Source organism: Artemia franciscana, chromosome 5 (assembly GCF_032884065.1).
Source record: "Artemia franciscana chromosome 5, ASM3288406v1, whole genome shotgun sequence".
Taxonomy (NCBI): domain Eukaryota; kingdom Metazoa; phylum Arthropoda; class Branchiopoda; order Anostraca; family Artemiidae; genus Artemia; species Artemia franciscana.
This window is the reverse complement of record NC_088867.1, coordinates 7463927-7488217: the sequence shown is the minus strand read 5'-3', so window position 1 is coordinate 7488217 and position 24291 is coordinate 7463927. Positions and strand designations below refer to the sequence as shown.

The window sequence follows — 24291 nt, the reverse complement described above, 5'->3', positions numbered from 1 at the left end:
TCTAAAGTTTAAGAGGCAAATCTGATACCATTTCTCTACCGCAATCCCATGTGCGAAAAACCGAATGATAAACTCAGCTGAAATCACGAACAGAAAAGGGTAGAAACATAAGCAAAAACAATCCTTTTTGGCCCCAGGCAAGAGTTCTACGAAGCTTTCCAAAACGCAAAGTCATATTCATCAATCCGGCTTAAGGTCCACGCTTTCCATAAGAACCGCAGAGGTTAGACCCTTACCAATTTCTAGGAATAAGCTGAAATCGAGGTACTAGGGGAAAAAAACAAACGACAAAACCAAAGTGCTGCTCTCGCAACACGATTACAAACTATATAAAAAACAGTTCTTTATAAGTTAGATTGTTTACAAAGCCATGTGACGATATGGGAGCTACTTATAAAATACTTTTTTACTATTGTGAAGTGTACTGTCTATTTCGTGCTAAGGTTATTAAGAGTATACATGAACTCAAAGTGGAAATTATAATTGTAATAAAAGAAAATCAAAATTTGGACGCAAGCATATTCAGGGTTGATAATTTAATTATCAAACTGACTGATCTGTTTGGAGGACATTTCAGGACAATTGAGTGTTTTGAATTAAACGATGTAAGAACCGCAAATGCATGTATTGACTCAAAAAGCTAACGTGAAAGCATTCATAAAAAATGGAGCTTTGGAAAAGGTACTGGGAAACAGCTTTGAGTTTGACATGTTTCTACATCTAAATTTATGCGTCCAAGATAACATACTAGCAAACAAAAATCCATCCGTTGAACCCTGGGATTTTTTGCTAATTTATTTCTTGAGTTATTTTGATTTCTGTATTATTTTGTAAAATGGAAGGGAGCCACCATATTATCAAATATTTTTAAGGAAGCCGTGGTAATATAAAGTTTAGAAGTCACTGATCTACGGTATCCCGTATTAGAATGGAAGGTTAAGATAAGATATAGCCCCTGTATTAATTCTTACGAACAAAATTTTGATACTAGGGCAGAAGTAATGACTTTTTCGAATAAAAAGTCAACAATGAAATAAAAACTCGTGACCAAAAATATTAAACTACCCTCGTGCAACGGGAAACAATTATGTAAGCTCCCACCTTTATACTGAATCCTCCTTATAATAGCGCGGAAGCCGTAGCCTAACATAATGTCGCAAGATACTAAACATGTTGTGTGTCAAAAAAAGCATCCTGTGTTAATTGAAATTGAAAAGGTTAAAGTATTATAATAACAAATAGCCAATTTATGAAATTCATACTAGTAGAAAAGTTCCTCTAGCTTCTCTATAAAGCAGAAGGGCGAAAGCCTTAGCATAAAATTATGTTACAATATACTGAAAGTGGCGTACGTCAGAAAAGTGCCAAGACTGAAAAGGATAAGGTGATCTCTTACTAGTAACTAAGGCCATAATCAGGAAAAATTCAGGGACCCCCCTCCCCCAGAAATTTTGTTCCAACTCGTAAAAATGTAATAAAAATTCATATAAAAGCATTTTTTAAAGTGTTTAAAAATTTCTTTTCACCCCCCCCCGAACAAAATCTGGATATGCCCTTGATAGTATTTTAGTTACAAACAATGTAATAGCAAACAATGATGAAAACCAACATTAATACTGAACTCTCCATATAGTTTAAAGAACTCTCAATATAGTATAAACTTTCAGAGGACCCTTTTTGGACCCTCAGAAATTTGTAGCCTAACACTATCCTGCAAAATACTATAATTGTCGTATCTTAAAATAATGTTTTTTATAATGAAATAAAACTAGTGACTGAAAAGGTTAAAGGGGTATCATGCAAGTAACATAATAAAAAATAATCAATAAAACTTCACAAGCTTACCGATATGGTTGCTTTATTGTATTTGGCATCTTTTGGGTCTGAAAGAAGAAGAACATTTGTTGGTGCTGATACACCCGTCAGTGAAACCCGAATGAAACAAGAGAAGTCGTTAATACTGGGAGTATCACATCCACTTTCAGGAAGGATGGTTGACAAAACCCATTCACCTGCTAGCTCGGAGCTCAAGGCCGGCTAAAACAAATTAGATATGTTCAAATTAAAAAAAAAAACTTGTTTTAGGAAGGAGTCATTTGAAGACTATCACATCGAAATAACTTACTGTTCATAGAAAACCCAATATAATTTTTTGTCATTTTACTGCTAGACTCAACTAATCCTAATGAATTTTACTTTCAGAGCTAAGACAGTTTGTTTTTGTTTCTTGTATTATACTATTCAGTAAGCTAGAAAAACAAATTTTTCTTCGGAAAGTTACGAGAAATTTTACAGACTTCCATTTTTTTCTATTTCATGATCCCCATTTTTAGAAAAGAAGTTTCCATTTTTTCTGGGAAATTTTCATCCATAAAAGGCCAAAAAAAGGAGTAAGATTTACGAATTGTTTTCTGTTGATCAAAACATCACAGTTTTCAATAGAGAAGCAACGATGAAGGGGCGGTTTGAAAAGCCTATATTCTTAAGTACGGAGCTGTTGGTTCCCAAGCTTTTCCCCTAGTAGTGCGTCGGTATGTCTTCGATAAAAATTTATCAAACAGATATGGAAACTGATGTTCCCATTTTTCCAACTTTCCTAATCAAAAGAATAAATAATATAATAAAAAAACAATGCCCCTTCAATTTTAAAAAGGATTAGCCAATCTTAAAAATAGCGCCTGAATTTAAAACATGGCCCAACTCGTAGAGTCATGCAGGGGATATTGGTGGCGTGATAGAGCGCAGTTTTGTTTTATTGATAAAGATAACAATAATACGGCTCGGTCATTAGATTGTGTATCCATCGATAGCCTCCAAATATCTACAAAATTTTAAACAAAAAAAGTTGGTCATGATGATGGTAGGGAGAGAGAGTGTGTGTGTGGAAGGGGGTGGGATGGTAATGCGATACACAATTTTGAAAATATCGAGGGGAAGGCAATGTCATTGATTGTAATATATATCGAGAAAAACACAAAATAAAGTGAAGTACTCCACACTTGCTGCAAAAAAAGGAGCTAAGTCCGGATTTGGCACATAAACGAAGCAATTCAAAATCGGATTTAGATTTGGATGCGAAATAGAACGTCCCATAAAAGCTAAAATAAAAAGAAGCAAAATCAAATGGTTCCTGGCAAAGAGCTGTAAGGACCGACTCGGCTCAATAGTAACCGAAACTCTAAAAAGCAGACCTTAGATATCAATAGATACATCAACAGAATTGGCAAAAGAAAAAAAAAAATCAACTGGAAGTAAGGAACAACTTTTAAACTCAAAATGAACAGAAACTATTCCGTATACGAGAGGGTTGCCCCTCTTCTTAATACCTTCCTCTTTACGCTCAAGATTGAATGCTTGTCCCAATTTTTTAGGAATAACTCCTGAAACACAAGGGCCTTTGAAATAGAATAAGAAGATTTTCTATAAGTGCTAAAAAAGACTTACTGTGAAGAGCAAGATATCGAGGAGAAGGACGGCCCCCTCATAAACAGAATAATTTCTGTTCATTTTTACTTTTAATGTGGCTCCTTACTTTCAATTGAGAAAACATGTTTGTTTTCTTACTTTATATTAAGGAAAAGTACAGTAATTAAAGGAAAACTAAACATGCCATGAGGAATTCCGAGCTATAGCTTCTTCCATCTTCCAACGAATCATACCGTTGAACAACAAGTTGAACGCCAACATTGACCGGTTCCACAAGATCAGAAGAGATGTAAACTCTAACAGCTCCTTCTTCAACTATTGGAATGGGCAATATACTTGCAAAGAAATCTTTTGAGTAGTAATGTAACAGCTTCCAGTTGCCATCATATTCTTAAAATGAGGAAATTTAGTTTCGAGGACAGCAATTCAAAAGATGGTGCCACCAAGGCTGTATCCAGGGGAGGGTTAAGAAGTTTGAACCTCCCTCCCCCCCTCACCAAAAAAAAGTTTGTCCGACTCTTAAAAAACATAACAAAAATGAAAGTAAACAAATTTATATGCGTTTTTTAGAAGTATTTTTCTGTACCCCCTTAAAAAATTGCTTTTGTGACCCCCTCCTCCTGAAGAAAAAGAAAAATCCTGGATACAGCCCTGGTTATCATATTTATTTTTATTTCAAAATAAGATTTATACCGCACCCTATAAAGTGAGAAGCCTGTTTTACTCATAAACTGAATCACTCATTTTAGAAAGTTGGTAAATATCTCATTCGGTTTTCAAACATTTTGAAGTTTTTAATATTACTAAAATTATTATTTTCTCCTTTTTTTTTTCTTGTGCTGCAATAGTAGTAAAATGAAGCTTGTGCCCAAATTCTTCCTTTTCAAGCTTTAAGCTAGGAGAATTTAAGAGGAATAAATCCCCCCTCGAAACAAGATTTCCGCAGCCCGATAAAAAGTATCTCCATGGGAGTTGATATTCAGTTTATATCTTTTTTAGATCAGCAGGAATCTGTTTTTCTCCGGCCGATATAATAATTAAAATATTTAGATAAAATTATAAATGAACGATTCTCACAAAAATAACAGGTATCTAAATAAAACTACCTAAACTATCCAGCGGAATATAGAATAATACAAGATCTTTTTATATTTCCTATTCGACGTCTATTTTTCTATCTTTCTTATTTTTAGATTAAGTAAAAATTATTTTTTTAAAACAAGTTTTTTAAAAAGAAGTAAAGAGCTACTTCTAATTAAACCAAAGATAAGTAGAAGGAATGTCATATATTATTTCAAATTAATAAGCGAACAAGAATCACAATCTAAATACCTATGCAGCAGAATATAAAATGATAAACAATCCATTTATATTTTTATTCAGCGTCGAAATGTCTTTTTTTCTTATCTTTTGGTAAAAAAAAAGGTAATAAGCTAAATTAAAGAAATTCAAATAATGTTTTAAGCTTAAAATAAATAGAAGTCACTATCATTGAATAAATGAGATAAAAAACGAATAGAAATTACAACGAACAATCAATTTAAATTTGAAACAAACAGAAATTACCCCAAACCCGAGTAAGACTGACGCCCTCAAAGCCTTCTAAAGCCCAGAGCGTCATTCGCACTTTACTAGAAATGGTTTTAATTCAAGCAGTGTGTTTTTTCTTTCATAAAATGAAAAAAAAATATATTTCAAATCCAATCGAAGTTTATAATTGTTGCACTGCAAGTTCCCTTCCCTCCCTCTGGAAACCACTAAACGCCTTGAATGTCATTTGAACTCCATTGAAAACGACATGTATTTTAAACAGGAAAATCACAGAAAAAAAAATCACCGTCATAACCAAGAATACTGAAAAGAAGTAATGAAAATGGACTTGCTGTTTAATATACAATGAAATTCAGTTCCTTGACGTGTCAGCAGTTTTTGGTTTATTAGTATTTCAAAATAGAGAATAATTAAAATTACTTTATTTTTAGTAAAGTGCAAATGACGTTCTGGCCTTAACGAGGCTTAAGGGGCGTCATCCCTACTCCTGTATATGACAATCTCTGTTTGTTTTAAAGCTCCCTCAAGACAAAATGAAAAAAATACTTGGTCAATCCATCCCATATTCCCTTAAAGTTTCAGCAGGGTCCCCCTAGCTGGTAATTTATGCCCTTGGACATACTTGAGTAATTGCAAATACGGGCACTCGACAACCAGGATACCCATAGTGTACCTTGATTTATTTCAACCTCACTAAAAGTTCCTTCTGTATTACGTCAGCAGTTCCTAAGGTATTGCAGATACACTCTTCTGATAACCTGGATGTAAATAGTGTCTTTTGATTTAGTTCAATATCACCCTCAAGATTTTCTTAAAATGTCAAACACACTAAAGAAAATGACACACTAAAGAAAAGTCATTTCGACAACTTGGCTGCAAATAGTGCACTTTGATTTAATTCAACATCCCCCTGAAAATTCTCTGAAAGTTTCAGCTTTATACCGTTAGTCGTTCCTGAGATATTACAGATACGCTCTTTTGAAAACCTGGATGCACACTTTTGAGTTGGGTCAACACCCCCCACAACATTCCCTGAAAGTCTCAACTTAATGCCCTTAGTCGTTCCTGAGATATTACTCATATAATCTTTTGGCAATACGGATGTACATACTGAGATACTGACCATACGCCCTTGTGAAAACCTGGATGTACATAGTATCTTTGAATATAGTTAAAAATCCCCTGAAAGTTTCAACTTAATTCCCTGCCTGAAAGTTTCAACTTGATACTCTTAGTCGTTCCTGAGATACTGAAGATAAACGCTTTTGATAACCCGTATGCACACAGTTTTTTTTTTTTTTCTACTTAGTTTAACGTTCCATTCAATATTCCCTGCAAGTTTCTCCTTGTCATCGTTAACATTTTTCGACGCCCAATAAAATCAACATGCGAACAAGGGGCAACTTGCACAATTTGCAGCCCTTATTCCAAGAGCTGCGGAGGTTCATGTTACCTCTGGATGCATATTTATTGGAGGTATCAGCTATGCAGAACAAAATGATAATTTCAAAATTTTCATCGAATGTCTTTGGGGGTTAAGAAAGAAACGGATAGCTAAAAAGGCCGTGAGAGGGTGGCTGGGCGTCCTTCAATCGCTTTCGACTCTTAAAAAAGGGCACTACAACTTTCAATTTCCAAAGGAATGAACCTAAATTTTCCACGACCGCTTTTTCCACTCGAAGTAGCCAAAAGAAAGAAAGAAAATAATAATGCACAGAAGCAATGTCGTTCGTTCTTTACATAAGGTGCACTTTTACGCTGCCTGCGAGTTTAACCCTAACGTATTATTGGTCGTGTCTTCTTTTGGAGTCAAAAAGTTGTCTCAAGTTCTTAAATATGTAACTTGTTTATTTCGCTTTCAAAATTATAATATTAAAAACCTATCGTAATTCTCCCCCCCCTCCCTCTCCATTTTTTTAACTCCACAATATTTGGGAAAATCCTTATTTCAAAATCAACAGAGGCTTCCTGTTTCAGCGCTGATAAAAATGTATCACTAGTGTTTTTTTTTGGGTAGATATTCAAAAATTTTATTATGCTTCATAAATTTTCCGTGAAGATTTAAAATATTTAACTTTCATTTAGACAAACCAGCTACGGTTGTAGTCCATAAAAAACAAATTCAGGGGCCGAAAAGGTAAAAAAAAAACTCTATGAGATTTTCAGCCCAGCTTCTGTCAGAACTTAGCTTTAGAGACCTTACAACCGCTCTTATTAAAAAATAAGTTTTTCTGATGGAAGTGGAGGGCAAAGCTGAAACTTAAAGCGAATAAAAATTATTGCTTCATCACTCTGTCCAAGATATATTGATTTCGACGGCATTTTTGACAATGAGGCTTTCAATGATTTACTGTTTATTCTGATTTATTGTCATGTTCAACGGGATTTCGGATCTTCTGCGAAATTCCCAAAATAGACCTTCCCACAAATTTTCGCACACCTTTGACTTTACGTTCATCTTTAAGAAGCATTACTCTATGCCCTTCAAAGTTTGAAAATATTACTTGGCTTATACCGCCTGGTTTGGTTTACAATAAGGGATATGATAGCTACTACTGGTTTGGTTATTAAATCATAATGGTTATAAATTCTTTTTTTCTAAGCGCTGAGGATACCCTGTTGTATACATTCAAAATATTTGTTTGATTTTCTTCCTTTTTTTCATGGACACCCTAAACCCGTTGTTTTCAAGACTTCTTATTTGGTTTAGTCATGGTAGACAAATTTGATTTTAGATCTCTAATGAGGTTGACGTTGATACTGATGAATTTAATATTGCAGATGAATTAAGCAGGTGGTTGAAAGGTGATTGCTTATATTCATGGAAGCAGTTAGTGAGTAAATTACTTATTTATTATTAGTTGGAATAATTAATTATGAATAGCAACATGGAGTTGAACACTCGTTTTGTTTCCAGTTGATGGAACTATGAACTCTCTAGGATTTTTTTTGAAATTTAATTTTTCCAGTTAGCGTTTTTGTTTCCAGTTTAAGGACCTATGAGCTCTCTGGGATTCTTTTTTTTTTTTTTTGAAATTTAATATTGAATAATATTTTTAATAATAAAAGAACTGGAAAATGAAATTTATTGTCCTTATTTTAGAAACCCAACGTTTAATACTTAATTCTATCTTACATTTCTTTGCTTAGTACTAACCTCTTTAAAATTAATTAACAACGCTGAAATCACAGCCAGGTTTTAATTAGATTTGATGAATCCACCAGATACTGTTGAGAAAAAGAGCACTTTGTTGACAGATTCTGTTTGGAATTTAATTTTCTTGTCAGCCGTGAGACCTTCTTAATTAGTTTAAACGATGAAAAATCAACTTTGCACTGTATACTAGCATTAAGGAAAATCCAAGAAAGGAAGAGTCGTTAACTCAATATTGCTACTACTAATACTAACAACTCACTGCAGCACTAAGTCACCTAAGATTAACACAACTGCGCACACTCCTCTTCGGCCCAGTCTATTCAAAGCTTCTTTATTTACCTCTCTCACGAAGTTCCAACTTCCTTTAAACTCTTCTTATGATGTTTTCCCACTCACTAGGGGTCATCTGCACATTTTGGCCCCAGGTGGAAGGCTAAAACGCACAATTCCCCCCGATCTATCAAGTTTCATCTGTGAACGAGGCCTAAGCATCTTATATTTTCTTTTATTGTAACCCTAAGAAGTATGATTGAGTCACACTGTTAAAAGATTCATAACATTTTAGGAAGTGAACAGGGTCTATTCAAGTTTTCCTGGGCCTGTCAGACCTCCCGTCAGCCGACAAAAAAAGCTTCTCTTAAAGACGAATAGAAGACTAATAAATTAGAGATGAAACACACAAAAAATGCCTTTCTCGTAAAAGGAAAAGAACATCACAGAAGTAATACAGTTTTTACAGTGAAAAATTGGGAAAAATGTTGAGAGGCCCATCTAAAACTTGGATTTTAAACAGCCTCTTGAAAAGATTAAGTAATTGGGTTCGGGTTTCTTGTCCTCGTTTAGAGAGACTAACAAAATAGTCACCTAGTTACACACGAAAATAGAAAGCATTCCACGTAATACTTCAGATTAGTAGGCTACTGCTTCAGAATTTTAATTGGGAAAAAAAATACATATTTAAAACAAAAAAAAAAAAACTTTAAAAAGGCACTTAACTCAGTCATTTCGTTAGAGTCATAAAAAAGAAAACTTTTCGAATTAATCCAGTATTCACCACTCTCTATAATTTTCGTAACGCTGAGCACCTCTCACGAAAAATTAAAAGTACTTTAATGACGACCAAAACAAATTCATTTTTGGTAGACACAAAAGATAATAATCCAAGAGAAATAAAATCATTCATATTAGAATAAGGAAAATTCTTATGATGAAAAACATCTATCTGTATCGATGAGAAGGTGAAAAATTAAACCTCAGCTTTATTACAAGTGCCTGAAACGCAGTTCCTTGTGTCCTAAATTAAATAATTTCTGAAACCACACTGGCTATTCATGACAAAACAAAATCGCGAAGAAAAGAAGAACGAGGACAATAAACTTTTTCACTGGCTGTTTATTGTCCTCGTTCTTCTTTTCTTTGCGATTTTGTCCTAAATTATATGAAATTCCAAAAATCCATAAGCCGAACCTACCATTACGACCCATTGCGTCAAGTACAAGGTCGCCAACAAGTGATTTAAGCATTTGGTTAGTATTGATCTGTGAACCACTTTGGTCTACACGAATTTCTTATATTAAGGATTCTTCGAATTTGGTAAAAAAAAAAACTAAAAGAAGTGGAGATTTCTTCGAGTTCTTTTATATCAAGCTTCGACATTGCATCAATGTACACAAGTATTGATGTTGAAGCAGCGAAAACTCTTCTCGAAATAAAGCTATTAAAAGATTTGGACTTGATTAGTGGTGAAACAGATTTGGAAGTCTCTGTAATTATGTATTTAGCAAGGTAGTGTAATTAGTTCTCTTATTTTTTTTTTCAATCTAGAAAGGAATTTTTCGAATGCCTCTTCAAGTCCATTATTGGCTAATATTTTTGTAGAAGATATTGAAACAATTGCGTTAGAGTCATATTTTTTTAAACCCATTTTTTGGAGCCGGTTTATGGATGACATTATTTAAGTATGGAAATATGGGGAGATAGGTAGTTTTTTTTTCACAATGTAAACATAAATAAAAATGATATTACTAATAAACTATTACAGCAAAAAGAAAGTCCTAAAGACTTGTGCGGTAAGTTCCTGTAATGATTTAAATCTTATAAATAAATATCTAAACATAACAGCTCATGATTATCCACCTAGCCTATCTTATATATATAAAAAACACCTACACATGAACACTATACAACAAAAGAGTCCTATTAACTATTTTTTCAGTTTTAGCCCCCATCCCACCCCAAAAACTGCGAAAAAACCCATCAAATTAAAAGAATTTAAAAGGAACTAGAGGATTTTTGTGGAACATCATAATTGTTTGGGGGATGATTTAAAGTTTACTGTTGAATTAGCAGAGGATGGGAAATTTCCCTTTCTTGATGTTCTTCTCTTAAAAAATGAAGATAAATACTGAAGATAAATTCAGATAGTCTGAATTTAAAAATTTACAGAAAACTGACTAATAACAATAAATTTCAGTCGTTTAATTCCGGTCACGCCCGCCGAGCAAAAATTGATTTAATCATTTCTTTCTGACCAGATCTTTAGTATTTGCTTTCCGAAATTTTTGGAGTAGGAGTTGTCTCTTCTAAGAAAAACACTAATAAGTAACATGTATCCAGAGTGGTTAATTAACCAGACTTTTTCAAAAAGAAGAAAACAGTTACTAGAAATTTCTAAGGAAGTCTTGGAGACAACTCAGGAGAAGGATGTTTTTTTTTCCTTACCATATGTTCCTGGGTAAAGTGAAAATTTTAACAGAATTTTAGAGTAACGGTTTAAACGTAGCTTTAAAGAGTAGTAATACTTTGTGTAGTTTTCTAAATTCTAGGAAGGGTCGAACTTCACTGAGGCAGCAAAATTGGGTCTACCAGATCTCGTGTACCTGTGGAAGCTCATGTGTGGGACTATATATTTCATAAAGGGAGAGAGAATTAGGACCCTACAACGCCCCCTGTCAAAACTAATATTTATATACTTTTAAAGAAAAAGTCATACAAAATATAGTTTGATACTGAAGTCTTAACTGGTGACTAGAGTCGACTCTCGGATGGAGAAATTTGAGTCTACCATTAATATCCCTGAGGTTTCCGAATTCCTTCCATTTCTGAATTAAAATATATTGCAAAAGAATTTTCAAATAATAGAGTATAAGAAAAATAGTACCGATGGAGGCCCAAGAATGGCCAGGCCATATATCTTGCAATTGCCAATACATGGCTCCATATGTATAGCCTAGGCCTTCTCCATTCAGTTTTCCCATCCAGCGACGGTACCACTCCGTTTCTGCTTTGACGCTCATTGCCTGGTTTACCTGGACCATAAAATCAAGGATTGTTACTTTATAAACATAACCAGCATTCAGCATAGCTTCGCCACTGCGGATGTGGGCGGTTCTAATAGACAACAGTCTCAACATGAATAATTGAAAAGGCTTCCTTTTGACAGATCAACGGGTTCGTAACCTGTTGTAAAATGGGTTCTGACTATAACTGCATTTTGAAAATGAGGAGAAAAAAGTTACAGTTAAAAATCGATCGTTTTATCTAAATAAAACGATCGATTTTAACTGTAACTTTTTTCTCCTCAATTTTTTATTAAATATCTTTACTAATTTAATTGATATTACAGGAAACCATTTATTTTTATAAGTAAATTCAACAGAGGTATAAAACCAATTAACAAGCTCGACTAGCTCAGGATGTAAAAGCTTAAGTCTTTTGATCTTGAGGACAAGCGTTCCAATTCGGCTTTTTGTTTTTTTTTTAGTAAAAAGCATATTACCCAGAATAGATTCTTTTAGGGTAAGAGTTGCATAATAGAATAAAAAGTTAACATTAGACTATTTCACACGTAGAGATAGATAAAAAATCGGGTAGGTGGGTTTTTCCTCCTCGTAAGATAATTCCTAACGTTATAGTTTGGTTATTCTACCCTATTTTGCCACACGGCTAAGCGATAGGTTTGAAAATTTCAGGGACAACTTACTAGGAGGTGACAAGGCCACTTAGAATTTTTCTGGGAGGGGAGGGGATAATTCCCCAATCCTCAGAAAAGACTATTCACCACGGTTTGCGGTCATTTGCAAAGTCATTTGCAAACATATGTATTAACAAGGGTAGAGCCAACAAATATACAACCCCTTTTTGGGCTTGTGCATAGCGAAACAGCACATTCCGAATTGATAATATTATAATCTTATTTATGCAATACAATGTATGGATTTTTCAAGCAATATCACCCTCGTGATGAAACATACAAAAAAAACCGCCTAGAAAAACTAGAGAAATTGAATAATTTCTTTAAATGGAAGTTTACGTATTTCCTTAAAATCCTAAATTTTGGATGGTCAAATACAAACACCGGCAATTATTCTTATTGTTATCATGAACATCAACTAAACATGAGCACACATGATACAAAACTTAAATGTTGTTGAATCAAATTTTAAACCGACAGGACAATAATATTAGGGAAAATGTCTGAAGTAGGCTCCTTTTTCTTTACGATTGAGGAGACGAAAACCAAAAGACAAAAAAGCTTGCCATAGTAAAGAATGAGTGATAACGATTGGGAAAGTATTGGAGATTGTCAAACCTATTGCTATTAAATGAACCTTGTAGGAAAAAACCGTGTTATATCAAGAAAACGACGTGACGAACCCTAAGATGACCTAAAGGAAGCGGAGGGTTGAAAGCTGAAGAAGGGCTTGCCGATGTAAATGAACGAGAATGCTATCTCCTTGTATAATATACCCGAAAAACACATTAAAGTGATTAATACTACATATGAAATAATACTGCAGTGGTTAAGGCAGGAAATGAGCTTAGTAGCTAGTTTCGCATTTAATCAGGAGTTAAGCAGGGTTGCGTTCTATCCCCAATTATATGGATCTTTTTGATGGACTTTCTCTTAATCAGTACAGAAAGGGCAATGGGAGAACATGGAATCAAATACAGAAGTCTAACTCTCCTGGACTTAGATTGTGATTTCAGAATCCTAGGTAAGATTGTTAGCAAAATGAATGAGCTTTTAGAAGTTTTGCGAGTTCAAGATGTAAGAATAGGTTTCAAAATTAATGTCAAATAGACTAAATTGTCAAGGCTAGGAATAAGTGAAGATGAAAAGGGGATGTTGGGTAACGAGAAGATCGATAAAATGGACAGATTCACTTCATTGGGTAGCATTGTTAGCGAACATAGTAGGTGCAGTGAAGATGTTAAGAGTAGAATGGCCAAGGCCCAGGGTATTTTTTCACAGTTGAAAAAAGTTTGAAAGAATCAGACGATAAGTCTGCAAACCAAGATTAGAACATTGGAAGCTACAGTGATGACAGTGGTGTAGTATGGTTCTAAAGCGAGGGCGTTTCGAAAAACCAAAGAAGATTTGCTAGATGTTTCCAGAGAAACTCTCTACGGATTATTTTTCGTATCTGACTTGATAATGCGTATCGGCTGATAATGCGTAGGCTGCATGAAAACCGCGGCTCAATTCCGCTTTCTAGGGCAACAATAGAGAAAGGTTGAGATGGCTTTGGCACGCTATGCGGATGAAGGATGACACATTGCCCAAGATTGTCCTTTTCGGCCAACCGTTTAGGCCCAAAAATTTAAGGGAAATGGGATTTCCCAGGAGGATGTACAGAGGGAGGCGTTGAATAGATGGGAATGGAGGAGGACTGAGTCAAGTTATGTTGGCCTCAGGCGGCTTAGTGCTGCAGTGAGTTGTTAGTAGCAGTAGTAATTATGTTTTGTAACCCTTTGCTGTTGATAAAAAGATATATATATATATATATATATATATATATATATATAATAAACTATGGATTATCTTTGACTCTTTTGAGAGCCTGATTATCTAAACAAATACAATATGCATGCACGACGACACTATTATTACTACGCAGCCTAACGACAAAAATTAAGCGATTTGTAAAATAGAAATATAAATTACGATAACGCAATAATAAAAATAAAATGTAAATAGAATATATTAAAAGTATTTTGTTTTGATTTTTGGCTTTCTCCTCCTATTTCGGATTATCTGCAAAAGATGGTTATCCCTTTATCCGTCATTTCACAGAGAAAGAAAAGCAATAAGCCGAGAGAAAAAAAAGCTTTGCCCCCAAGTTTACCAATGACATTTCAAATATTGGTTTCAAGTTACACAATTAGTTTTAAAGAATAACCACTATGTTTGTGGCTCTTGTTGAAAACCGCTTCAGTCCTTATCTAACTTTTTTTTTAGATTATTTAAAAATACTTGACTCTAAAAAAAAAAATATCAAAAATAAGTGTATGGTTTCTCCTTTTAGCTAGTTGGCCACTTTAATTCTACATTGCACAGATACCTGTTTTATACTTTTCCTTAGAAGGGATGGTAATAATCCTTTCAAGGCAAAAAAAAAGGTTCACCTGTGTCAAGTAGGTCATTTGCTTAAATCCTTCCTCAGCATCAATATTGGAAGGACGGGGTAGATGCATTTCGACTTGCAACAACATCTCCGAATTCCCACCTGGATGATGCTGGACATGGTCATTCCAAGTGCTATTATAACTCCAATCGTCAGAGGAGGTAACCTGCCAAATATAATATTTACTAATAAGTGTTAACTAATATACTATCTGTGAGAAAGGAGGTAACTAACAATACATTATTTAAGCTGCAAATAGACACGAATTGTTTATTAAAGGTAAAGAATTTAGAAAAGATGTCTAAGCATATGACATACCCTCCCCCGTCCCTGAGAGCAACTAAATTAAAAAAATTAATATGTCTAACTTGTGATTCTTGTAGTCACTACTTAGATAGGTTAATCTTTTTAAGGGGTTATCCAAATGTCATATTTTTCTCCGAAAATCAAAAAATGAATGGATCTCGGAAGCACTATTTTGCAGAAATGAACTCCCCTCCCTAAATTTTATTATTTTGGCAATATTGCACTGGTTAGATAGAAAGACAAATGTGTTACATATTGTGTTAACTTGCACTATACAATGCATTGAAAAACAAATCAATACGCCTAGCCGACCCTTCCAGAATATTTATTTTTAAAAACAATAATTAACTGGTTAAAAAAGGAAGAAAGAATTCAAATGAAAATAGAACATATGCATCATCACTACCAAGAGCTTTTCTCATAAAAACTGCAAATAAAGAGCAGCATTAGGTTAAAAGGGCACCGTTATTTCTCCTGCAACAACGCATACATGAAACCTGGCAAAAAAAAAAAACATAAAACGCAGCTTTGTTAATCCAGAGCAGAGCAGCAGTTGATAAAAACTCCTCCAACAGGCCACCGCGATTCCAAGAATCCAAATGAGAAACCAGAAAAAAAAAATTAGAAAAGAAAGTGGCAAATTTTTCTTCATCATGTCAGGCCAATTTTGAAAAAACAAAACTGGAATGTCAACCATCTCGCCTGGTTCACACCTGTATGAGAACATACAATGAAAATGAAATTTTATTGTATGTTACATACATACAATGTATACAACATACAAAACATACAATTTTCAAAAGTAAAATGTATCAAATGAAATTTTGGCAACGAAGTTGCAAATATTCTCCCATCTTGGTGAGAGTTCGTTGTAGACGTTGCAAATTTTTGCATGCAATCAAAGTTGAATTATTCATCTTTTTTGCTGCGAGTTCTTACTGGATTATAATATTACCGATAAACTTTTGTACGAATATCGAGAATATTGTTATTCGCAAGCAAACCCACAGCTTTGCAAGCAAGGTATTTGTAAGCTAGAAAGGCAAGTCGAATTGAGTGCATAAAAAGCACCTGCGAAATTCTCGTGACTCGCATGAGAAAGCTCAATGTTCATGGTGAGAACCAAGCATTAAATAACTTTAAATTAACAAATAGAATATTACTCTTTTGAAAACAAATTTTAAAACCCTTCATAAAATCGCTCACAACCATAACAATTTCGTCTATCAAGCAATAAAACAAGATTGTTCACCAACAATAATTTGACCAAAAAATAAATGCATAAATAATTGTACAAGTTTAAATATGTTTCTGGGTTTTAATAAACTGAATAGCCCAGTGAAAATACAGTTTTGACCCGGAAATGAGCAACGGAAATGTTTTTTCAACAAAAAAAGTTCAAAACAATTCGATCAATAGCATATCCAAAATCGGCCATAATCGGCCTTCCCAAATTTTAGTAATCTAATTTGAATCAAAACCAAAGATGGAGAAAAACAAACTAGGTTTTTATATGGGTTTTACAGAGGAAAATGCTTATATAACAATTTACGATAAGTCAATTTCGTTGCTGATGGGTTACACGAAAGTTCAAAAACATTTGCTCAATAGCATATCTAAAATCGGCCACAATCGGCCTTTTCACATTTTAGTCATCCAATTTGAATCAAAACCGAAGATGGAGAAAAACAAACTAGGTTTTTATATGGGTTTAACTGAGTAAAATGCTAATATAACAATTTACGATAACTCAAACCAGTTGCTGGTGGGTTAGACGAAGATACTGAAGTAAAGTGTCCAAACCATTTTTTATGGCAAGATTTCGTTTGATAAATCAGCTTATAATTACGTTAATCTATTAACCTCATTATAAAATGACTTTGGATTATTCCTAATCTTGGCTGATATATCTTTTACTTGTTGTTTCTTCCCTGTTGCCACAAACTTTATGTATTTGTTTTTGTTGATTTAACAATCTAGAACATGGGGCCATTTCTCGGTCGGCCACGGTCAGCCACGATCCCAAAGATGCTACCATAACCGATGTTTCTGTTTTGCTTCACTCAACCCTGGTATAATAGACCATCTCTTTTTTGTGTATTTGTACGCATTCTAAAAACAGGGACCGCAACGGTGGCTGCGACTTTCATAGCATGAATTATTTCGGCGTACTACATATCTAATTACAATGAATGAAATTTTAAGACTTTGATAGGAGGTGAAAAGGAATTCTAATTCTACTGATAATATCATATAATACACACTGATATAAGAGTATGTCTATCCTATCCCACAGGTGATTCTGAAACCACTTCGGACCACAACACATATGGCAAAAAAAAAACCATTTAAAACAACAGACACTTCAAGGTGAGAATGATCACTAATCAAAATTTCATCCGGTACTTTAACAAGAGACCTTTTTAACGATTCAAGATCTGAAATTATGAAGTCCAAATTTGTCATGCTAACTGAATTATGAACATACGCATAATTTCTGCTATTAAATGCCACAGTTAGATCTTTCGGAAGTGATGATAATGAGATCTGGGACCACAATAAACGAGGAATAGTAAGGTCAGTGTTAAAATCGCCACAAAGCAAGATGCCTATACCAGACGCTGGTATTTTATGGAAAAATTTTGAGACTCTTCCACATGCTTTAGCGAAACGTTCGTTAGACTGTTGGTAACTGTACCAACAATCTAACGTAGGCATATAAACTGCAAGAATAACGGTATGGCCTAGATCAACAGCAACAAAAGCATCATTAGTTTCAAGTAAATTCCACTTAAGGTTCTTATACTCGAACCATAATGACACAAGAGAGAAAACCTCCTGTAATTTTCACCGGATGGATAAAGAACCCGTCTTCACAAGAAACTTCCAACTGATTACTATTAACACCACTTAACTGGTGCTCTACTACACACACTATTTTGAATGACTTGAATATTTTGGATAGAATCATTAACTTATCTCTTGCTCCATTTATGTTCTGAAAAAACAGGTTTACACAGTCAGGTTCCATACAATGGTTCATAACTGTGGGCGGGGGTATCAGCCTCAAGCTTGAGCGCTCAAAGCAGCAGCAGGCATACGACTCTTCAACACGGCACAGGAGCAGCTGTTGCTTCTGTGATTTCCACCACAATTCGCACTTTTCACAGTGGAGGCTGAGCATGCATTATCGCGGCTATTAACATGGGTTCCGGCATATTTATCACATTTAAGTTCATTCACACGGTAACGTGCAAAGTGATCAAAGCCTTGGCATTTATAGCACTGATTTTGCTAACAACTTGATTTGATTGCTAACAATTATAAGCTGAATGATAAAATTTTGTTTGATCCATCCCAAAAATCTCAACTAAATTTAAAAAAGCAAATATTAAAGATTGTCTGCTAAAATTTTGATTATTCACCATTGATGATGGAAAATTAAATTATTTGATCTTCTTATTTGTGTGTTCTGTTTTTGTGTCCCTGTGTCTGGGATGGCCTCCCACGCCCCTCCTGCCCGATATTTATTTATTTACTTGTCCTTGTTACTTCTCTTTTATGAGTTTTTTTTTTCTATTTTGTTTGTCTTTTGCCGTGTTAAATTTTGGAATCATTATTACGATGAGGTGTTGATGTTTTTTCTATGTTTTTGCACTGTCCCAGCCTTGCGAACTCTGCTTTCTGTTGGGGCATAATATTGTTTTTGTATTTTTTAAGCTGAATAAAGAAAAAGTAGAAAGTTGAAGTTGAATATTGATTGGGTCGATTCAGTAGACGTGGCACACGGAAAAGCGAATAATCAATTTTAATGCCATGCTTTAGATCCATATCGAGATCCAGTTGAGATTTAAAGGACAACTGCACAACTGAACTACCTTCAAAGCACTTAGCTCGCACAACGGAGTTAACTAGACCTGTAATAGTTGATTCACCAAAGCCCTTATTATTATTTACAATTCCTAGATTTTCCTTCTTTACGACCTTAGCATTGATGCGAAAATCCGGTGGCAGGGCACACCACCAATGAGGCAGAATCATTATCTTTCATAAACACCAGTAGCCTATCTCTCCGCTGCTCAACATGGTCGACTTTGTCTAAGCATCCTAAACTTGAAAGAAACTCGCTTAACGGGGTTGGAAGACCGCATACTAGCAGGTATTCTCAAAATGGTAAGCAGGTAATTACTAAAAGGGGCAGGAACTGTAGCATTTTCTGGCTTGGGAAGGAACGGCTACAAACGGTTTTGTTCATCCACATCCGTGCTAACAGACTCTTGTTTTTCATCCAGGAAATTTAACACTCGGAAATGAAATTTATTCTTGATACCAAAATAGTATTTGGTTCACTCGGGAAAATAATCGTAAATCAAGGAACAGGATCATTTTTTGAGAATCGGTCCGATAACAATTTGTAAAAAGTCGGTCATGAAAGCTAAACTTGGATGTGACCCTCAGCGCTTCTCAAGAATATCCACTTTGAAAATACAACGATAAATTTCAAGTCTCTTTAAACGCATCTTTCCCAAAAATTTCCCTACTAGTTTAACAACAGTATCCTTATCTGCCTTTGTAGGCAGATATCCTTATCTGCCGTCATCCTTATCTGCCTTATCTGCAATTATTGTTGCAATAATTTGCCTTTGTAGAAAGTTGGAAACTGGACAAATATACACAAGTCCATTTTACAGGGTATCAAAACTTACTTCCCCATGATCAAAATGATATTAAAAAACCATAATCCGTATTCGATCAAGCCAAAAGTAAGCTATAATATTTTGTAATATTAAAATTTATAACGTTTCGTAATTTTCTTACTTTGAGCAGTTTCGATTATTGAGCAATACAATTAAATCCAAAGTGTAATCCAGCTTACGTCCTCAGAGTTCAAAGGCTGACTGTTATTATGTTATTATAATATACATTATGATAATGCTTTGATATTATGTCATTATAATACCGCAAATGGTACTTTTTCCCCTTCTGACCCCGCATAGGGAGAAAATAGGGTACTAAGTGATGGAATTTTTAAATTCTGATGTCGTTTTCGGTCTTCCCAGACTTAATTTGATAGGAAATGACCTTTCAATCCAGAAAATGCAGCACAGATTAAGATTCTAATTCTTGGCCCCCCGTCTTAGCTTGCTTGGGTGGAAATGGGGTACAAAGTGATAGAATTTTTCTATTCTGATGTCATTTTGGGTTTCTTCTAACTTGAAATAATAGGAAACGACCATTCATCCCACCAAGTACTATAAAAATTAAGATTCCGATTCTTCATCCCCGTCTAACCTAACTTGTGTGGAAATGGGATATCAAATAATGGAAGTTTAAGGTCATCTTGTCATTTTCTAATTTTAATGTCATTTTCGGATTCCCTGGACTCGAAATAATAGGAAATGACCTTTCAATCCAGAAAATGCAGCACAGATTAAGATTCTAATTCTTGGCCCCCCGTCTTAGCTTGCTTGGGTGGAAATGGGGTACAAAGTGATAGAATTTTTTTATTCTGATGTCATTTTGGGTTTCTTCTAACTCGAAATAATAGGAAACGACCATTCATCCCACCAAGTACTGTAAAAATTAAGATTCTGATTCTTCATCCCCGTCTAACCTAACTTGTGTGGAAATGGGATATCAAATAATGGAAGTTTATGGCCATCTTGTCATTTTCCAATTTTAATGTCATTTTCGGATTCCCTGGACTCGAAATAATTGGAAATGACCCTCCTATTCCCCCTTGTTTTCATTGAAAAAGGGGTATTTTTGCACGGTTGACTTTGGCCGATTTCGGATATTTTATTAAGCAAATTTTTCTGAGCATTTTTATGCCAAAAATGTTTCTATTGCTCAAATGCCAAGGCTTGGCCTTTTTTCGTAGTTTTATTGGTCTAGGAATACAACAATATTTTACAGCCCATTCAAGTTATTTAACCTTTGAAATTTTACACCATTTTCATCAAATTCAGGTCTGATGCTAAATCTAACTTAAAGATGAAATTAAATGTAAATTACATCTTGAACAAAATTAAATCTAAAATAAATTTAATTCAATCTTACTGAGTTTCACAAAAAAAATGAATTATCGACTCTATGGAGACAATGAAATGAAGTTAATGCTCTTTCGGAGCGCCAAAAAGTACTTAAAAATATCCCTAAAAACTCCATGAATAACATTATGTAGCTTATTGACACTGTTTTTGTGACCTATCAGAACCTCTAAAGGGATATAAATATGAAATACATCATAATCATTACCCGTTTAATTGATCTGAAGCTTGGCATTGCTTGAAATCCGTACTCAGTTGCCATTCGTGGTATGGGGAAATTTTTTGGATCCCAAGCGTCCATGAAATAATTATAATAGTGAACTAAAATGATAAAAAAAAACTTAAAACAGAAAAATGAATGACTAAAAATTAAGATCTATTTCTATGGAGATGCAATATAAAAGAAGCAAAAAAAAACAACCAGAAAAAAATTGTATTTCCATTTTATTATTTCTGAAAATGTCCTAATAAAGAAACTAAAGATCGAGAACAAAATCCTAATTGTTTCTGCAGGCTCTGAATAACAAAAAATATGCGGTAAAACTATTTGTGGCAAAATGGTAAAAAATGTTAGGCAATTTCTGGTAAAAAAAATAAGAAGAACAGAAAGAAAAAGACAACTCCAAATTTGATGCTGCAATACATATGGTAAAGTAAATATATTACACGTTAATGGAGTATATTCCCCCCCCCCACTGAAAGAAAGAGTTAAGAAATGCAACATCTCGTTTTATGCCATTCTGAATGTATTTCGTCGGCAATAATAAAAGTTTTGTGCTAATTTCTAGCAAAAAAAAAAAAAAAAGATGAAATTATTAATAAATTGATTATTATCATTTTATTGATATATTTGGGAGTGTTTTACTTATGTATATGTAAGTTTAATTATAAATTATGTTATTGATATGTTAACAATAAATATCAAACATACCTCAAAAGCAATGGACTCATGATAAGTTATAAGCACCCGCGCGAGAGAACTGTAATTATCTGCATATTATAAGGCTGTGTATTTTTCATTTTTACTAGGATGGTTCCGGTCAACTAGTTTCTCTATCGATTTGACAAAGTTTTTTTTCTTCAAATGAAAGCGAAAAGCGACGTTGAAACTTAAAACGAACAGAAGCAAGCCTATGCATAGGGTTGGGGCGAAGACCTAGTTTCAAAAGTATTTGATTATTTAAGCAAGTCCGATTTCTAACAAAAACTCTTGGTTTTCCTTCTTCAATTGTTGTAATCCCTTGTTAAAATAAATACAAATTTTTTTTGGCAACTGCCATTTTTCTTGCTCTTTAAGCAATTTAATGTCTTTTTATACAGTATCTTTTCAAAGATATTTGATTATTCAAGCAAGTCTGAATTCTAACAACGATTTCTACCAAGCTACAAACTTTTGGTTTTCTTTTTCAATGTTTTTGAATTGTTGTAATCCCTTGTTAAAATACATACAAATATTTTTTCACTTACCAGTTTTTTGTTCTTTAAGCTATTTAATATCTTTTCATACTGTGCCCAATCTAAGATATTCGATTATTAAAGAAAACCCAATTTCTAACTATGATTTTAACTAAGCATCAAACTTTTGATTTTCTTTTTTCTAACCGCGTGTGTCTTTGCTCTTCATTTTCATTTTTGACTTGCTCAGATTCTCGGTGTCGCTTGTCTTCTAACCGCGTGTGTCTTCGCTCTTCATTTTCATTTTTGACTCTCTCGGATTCTCGGTCATGTGATTGCACAAATATATTTTTGAGCAAAATCTTATCCAAAACACAATTAAAAAAATATGCTCACTGTCTCCATAATTGTAGCTTCCAGGATTAATTGCGACAAAATCTTCTTCTTCCGAAGCTAGTCCATTCGAAGGAGAAGAAACAACAAAAGGTCTAGACGAATCTTCTACGATGACTATAGGGCGAATAGTCTCTACGTATAGTTTCTTATAATCAGCCTTATAAAGCTTAAAATTTGAGTTTGTTCCATACCTACCAAAAATTAGTTTTTAAGAAAACGGTCAGTTTAACAAGAAACTAAACATCATAGTTAATAGCAGTGCCAATTTTGCACAGAAAAAAATTATCGAAACAAATTAAAAATATTCCCTAAAAGCAACACAGAAATATTCTCAAAACCATGAAATCTTAGAGGAATACCAGCCAACATGTCTTTTTTTTAGCTAGGTCAAGGTCAAGCGGGTAAGATGAAGAGGTAATAAACCATAATACATAGGTACAAACCCCGAAGATCCTATTTCTTTTACGATAAAGTTTTCTTAAAATACCATAGTCAAAGAAAAGGCCTATAGAAAACTAAAAAGTATGCGAACTCGATTTGCTCTTTAAGAAAAAACTATAGATCCAACCATCGGTTACCTATTAAATCCAAAAACTGACTACATATTTTAAAAACTTACTACTACATATTTTAACTACCACCATAATGTGTTGTAGAGAACCTGTCATAGGGTAGCACACAAACTGTTTTTTTTTGGGGGGGAGGGGGACAGGGAACAGATTTAAAAAAAAATTACCTAAGACTGACGAATTATACGCGATTAGCATGCAACAATGAGCCCTTCCCAATGCGCATGTGCCTGAATATGGGTATTCACTGTTTTAGTTCTACTGGGTAAAGTTATACTGTTTTGGTATTAGTAGCTTATAGTTCACGCAGTAACTGTGTTATAGCGATGAAGGTACGATTCATTTCAGTTTACTATTGTCTTTGACAACAGATTCGAAACTTATTAGGGTTCCCAGGTCGGGTTCCACACATAAAAGCCACATTATTATCTACTTAAAGGCTGAAACATAATAGCTAACACACGAAGGAAATACAAAGAAGAAAAAGAACAAAATAAATATATATAAAAAGAATAAAAATCTATTTGAAATATTCAGCCCCCTTACTTTGGCCTTTAATTTACTAAACTGAAATCTTTTTTTAGCATTTCTTAATAAAAACAAAGGACGTTCATTGTGGTTCATTTTGATTTAATTATTCTTATTTAGACAATAACTGAGCTTATTAATACAAATAATTTATACAAATTAATACTATAATTTATTATAGTATTAATACTATATTATAAATATTATTAATACTATAATTTAATACAAATACTGGACTTATTTGGACATATAAAGCATAAGAATGTGATTTAACTAGATAGATCTCAATATTTTTAAACTTCAACGTTTATTAATTCCCTAAACACAATATTAACAAAATAACTTAATTGAAATTAAGACAACAGAAGGAAAAAAGGTCAGAAAAAGCTTGACTTACTCAGCTTTAGATACCCAAACTAAAAAAAAAAAAAAAAAAAAAAAAAAAAAAAAAAAAAAAAAAAAAAAAAAAAAAAAAAAAAATCCAACACGAAAACAGTTTCAGTCAT

General features: G+C 33.8%; 1 protein-coding gene across 2 annotated transcripts in view; it reads right to left on the bottom strand.

Moving 5' to 3' along the window:
- The window catches only part of LOC136026939 (beta-mannosidase-like), a 71409-nt gene that overhangs the window by 10302 nt on the left and 36816 nt on the right, over window positions 1-24291 (bottom strand). For both annotated transcript variants that reach the window (XM_065703788.1, XM_065703787.1), the window contains exons 10-15: window positions 22689-22879; window positions 21106-21218; window positions 14543-14707; window positions 11295-11442; window positions 3611-3816; window positions 1846-2037 (exon numbers count right to left, since the gene is read on the bottom strand). In XM_065703788.1, the coding sequence (XP_065559860.1) occupies window positions 1846-2037; window positions 3611-3816; window positions 11295-11442; window positions 14543-14707; window positions 21106-21218; window positions 22689-22879 (1015 nt within the window). The remainder of the gene's footprint in view (window positions 1-1845; window positions 2038-3610; window positions 3817-11294; window positions 11443-14542; window positions 14708-21105; window positions 21219-22688; window positions 22880-24291) is intronic.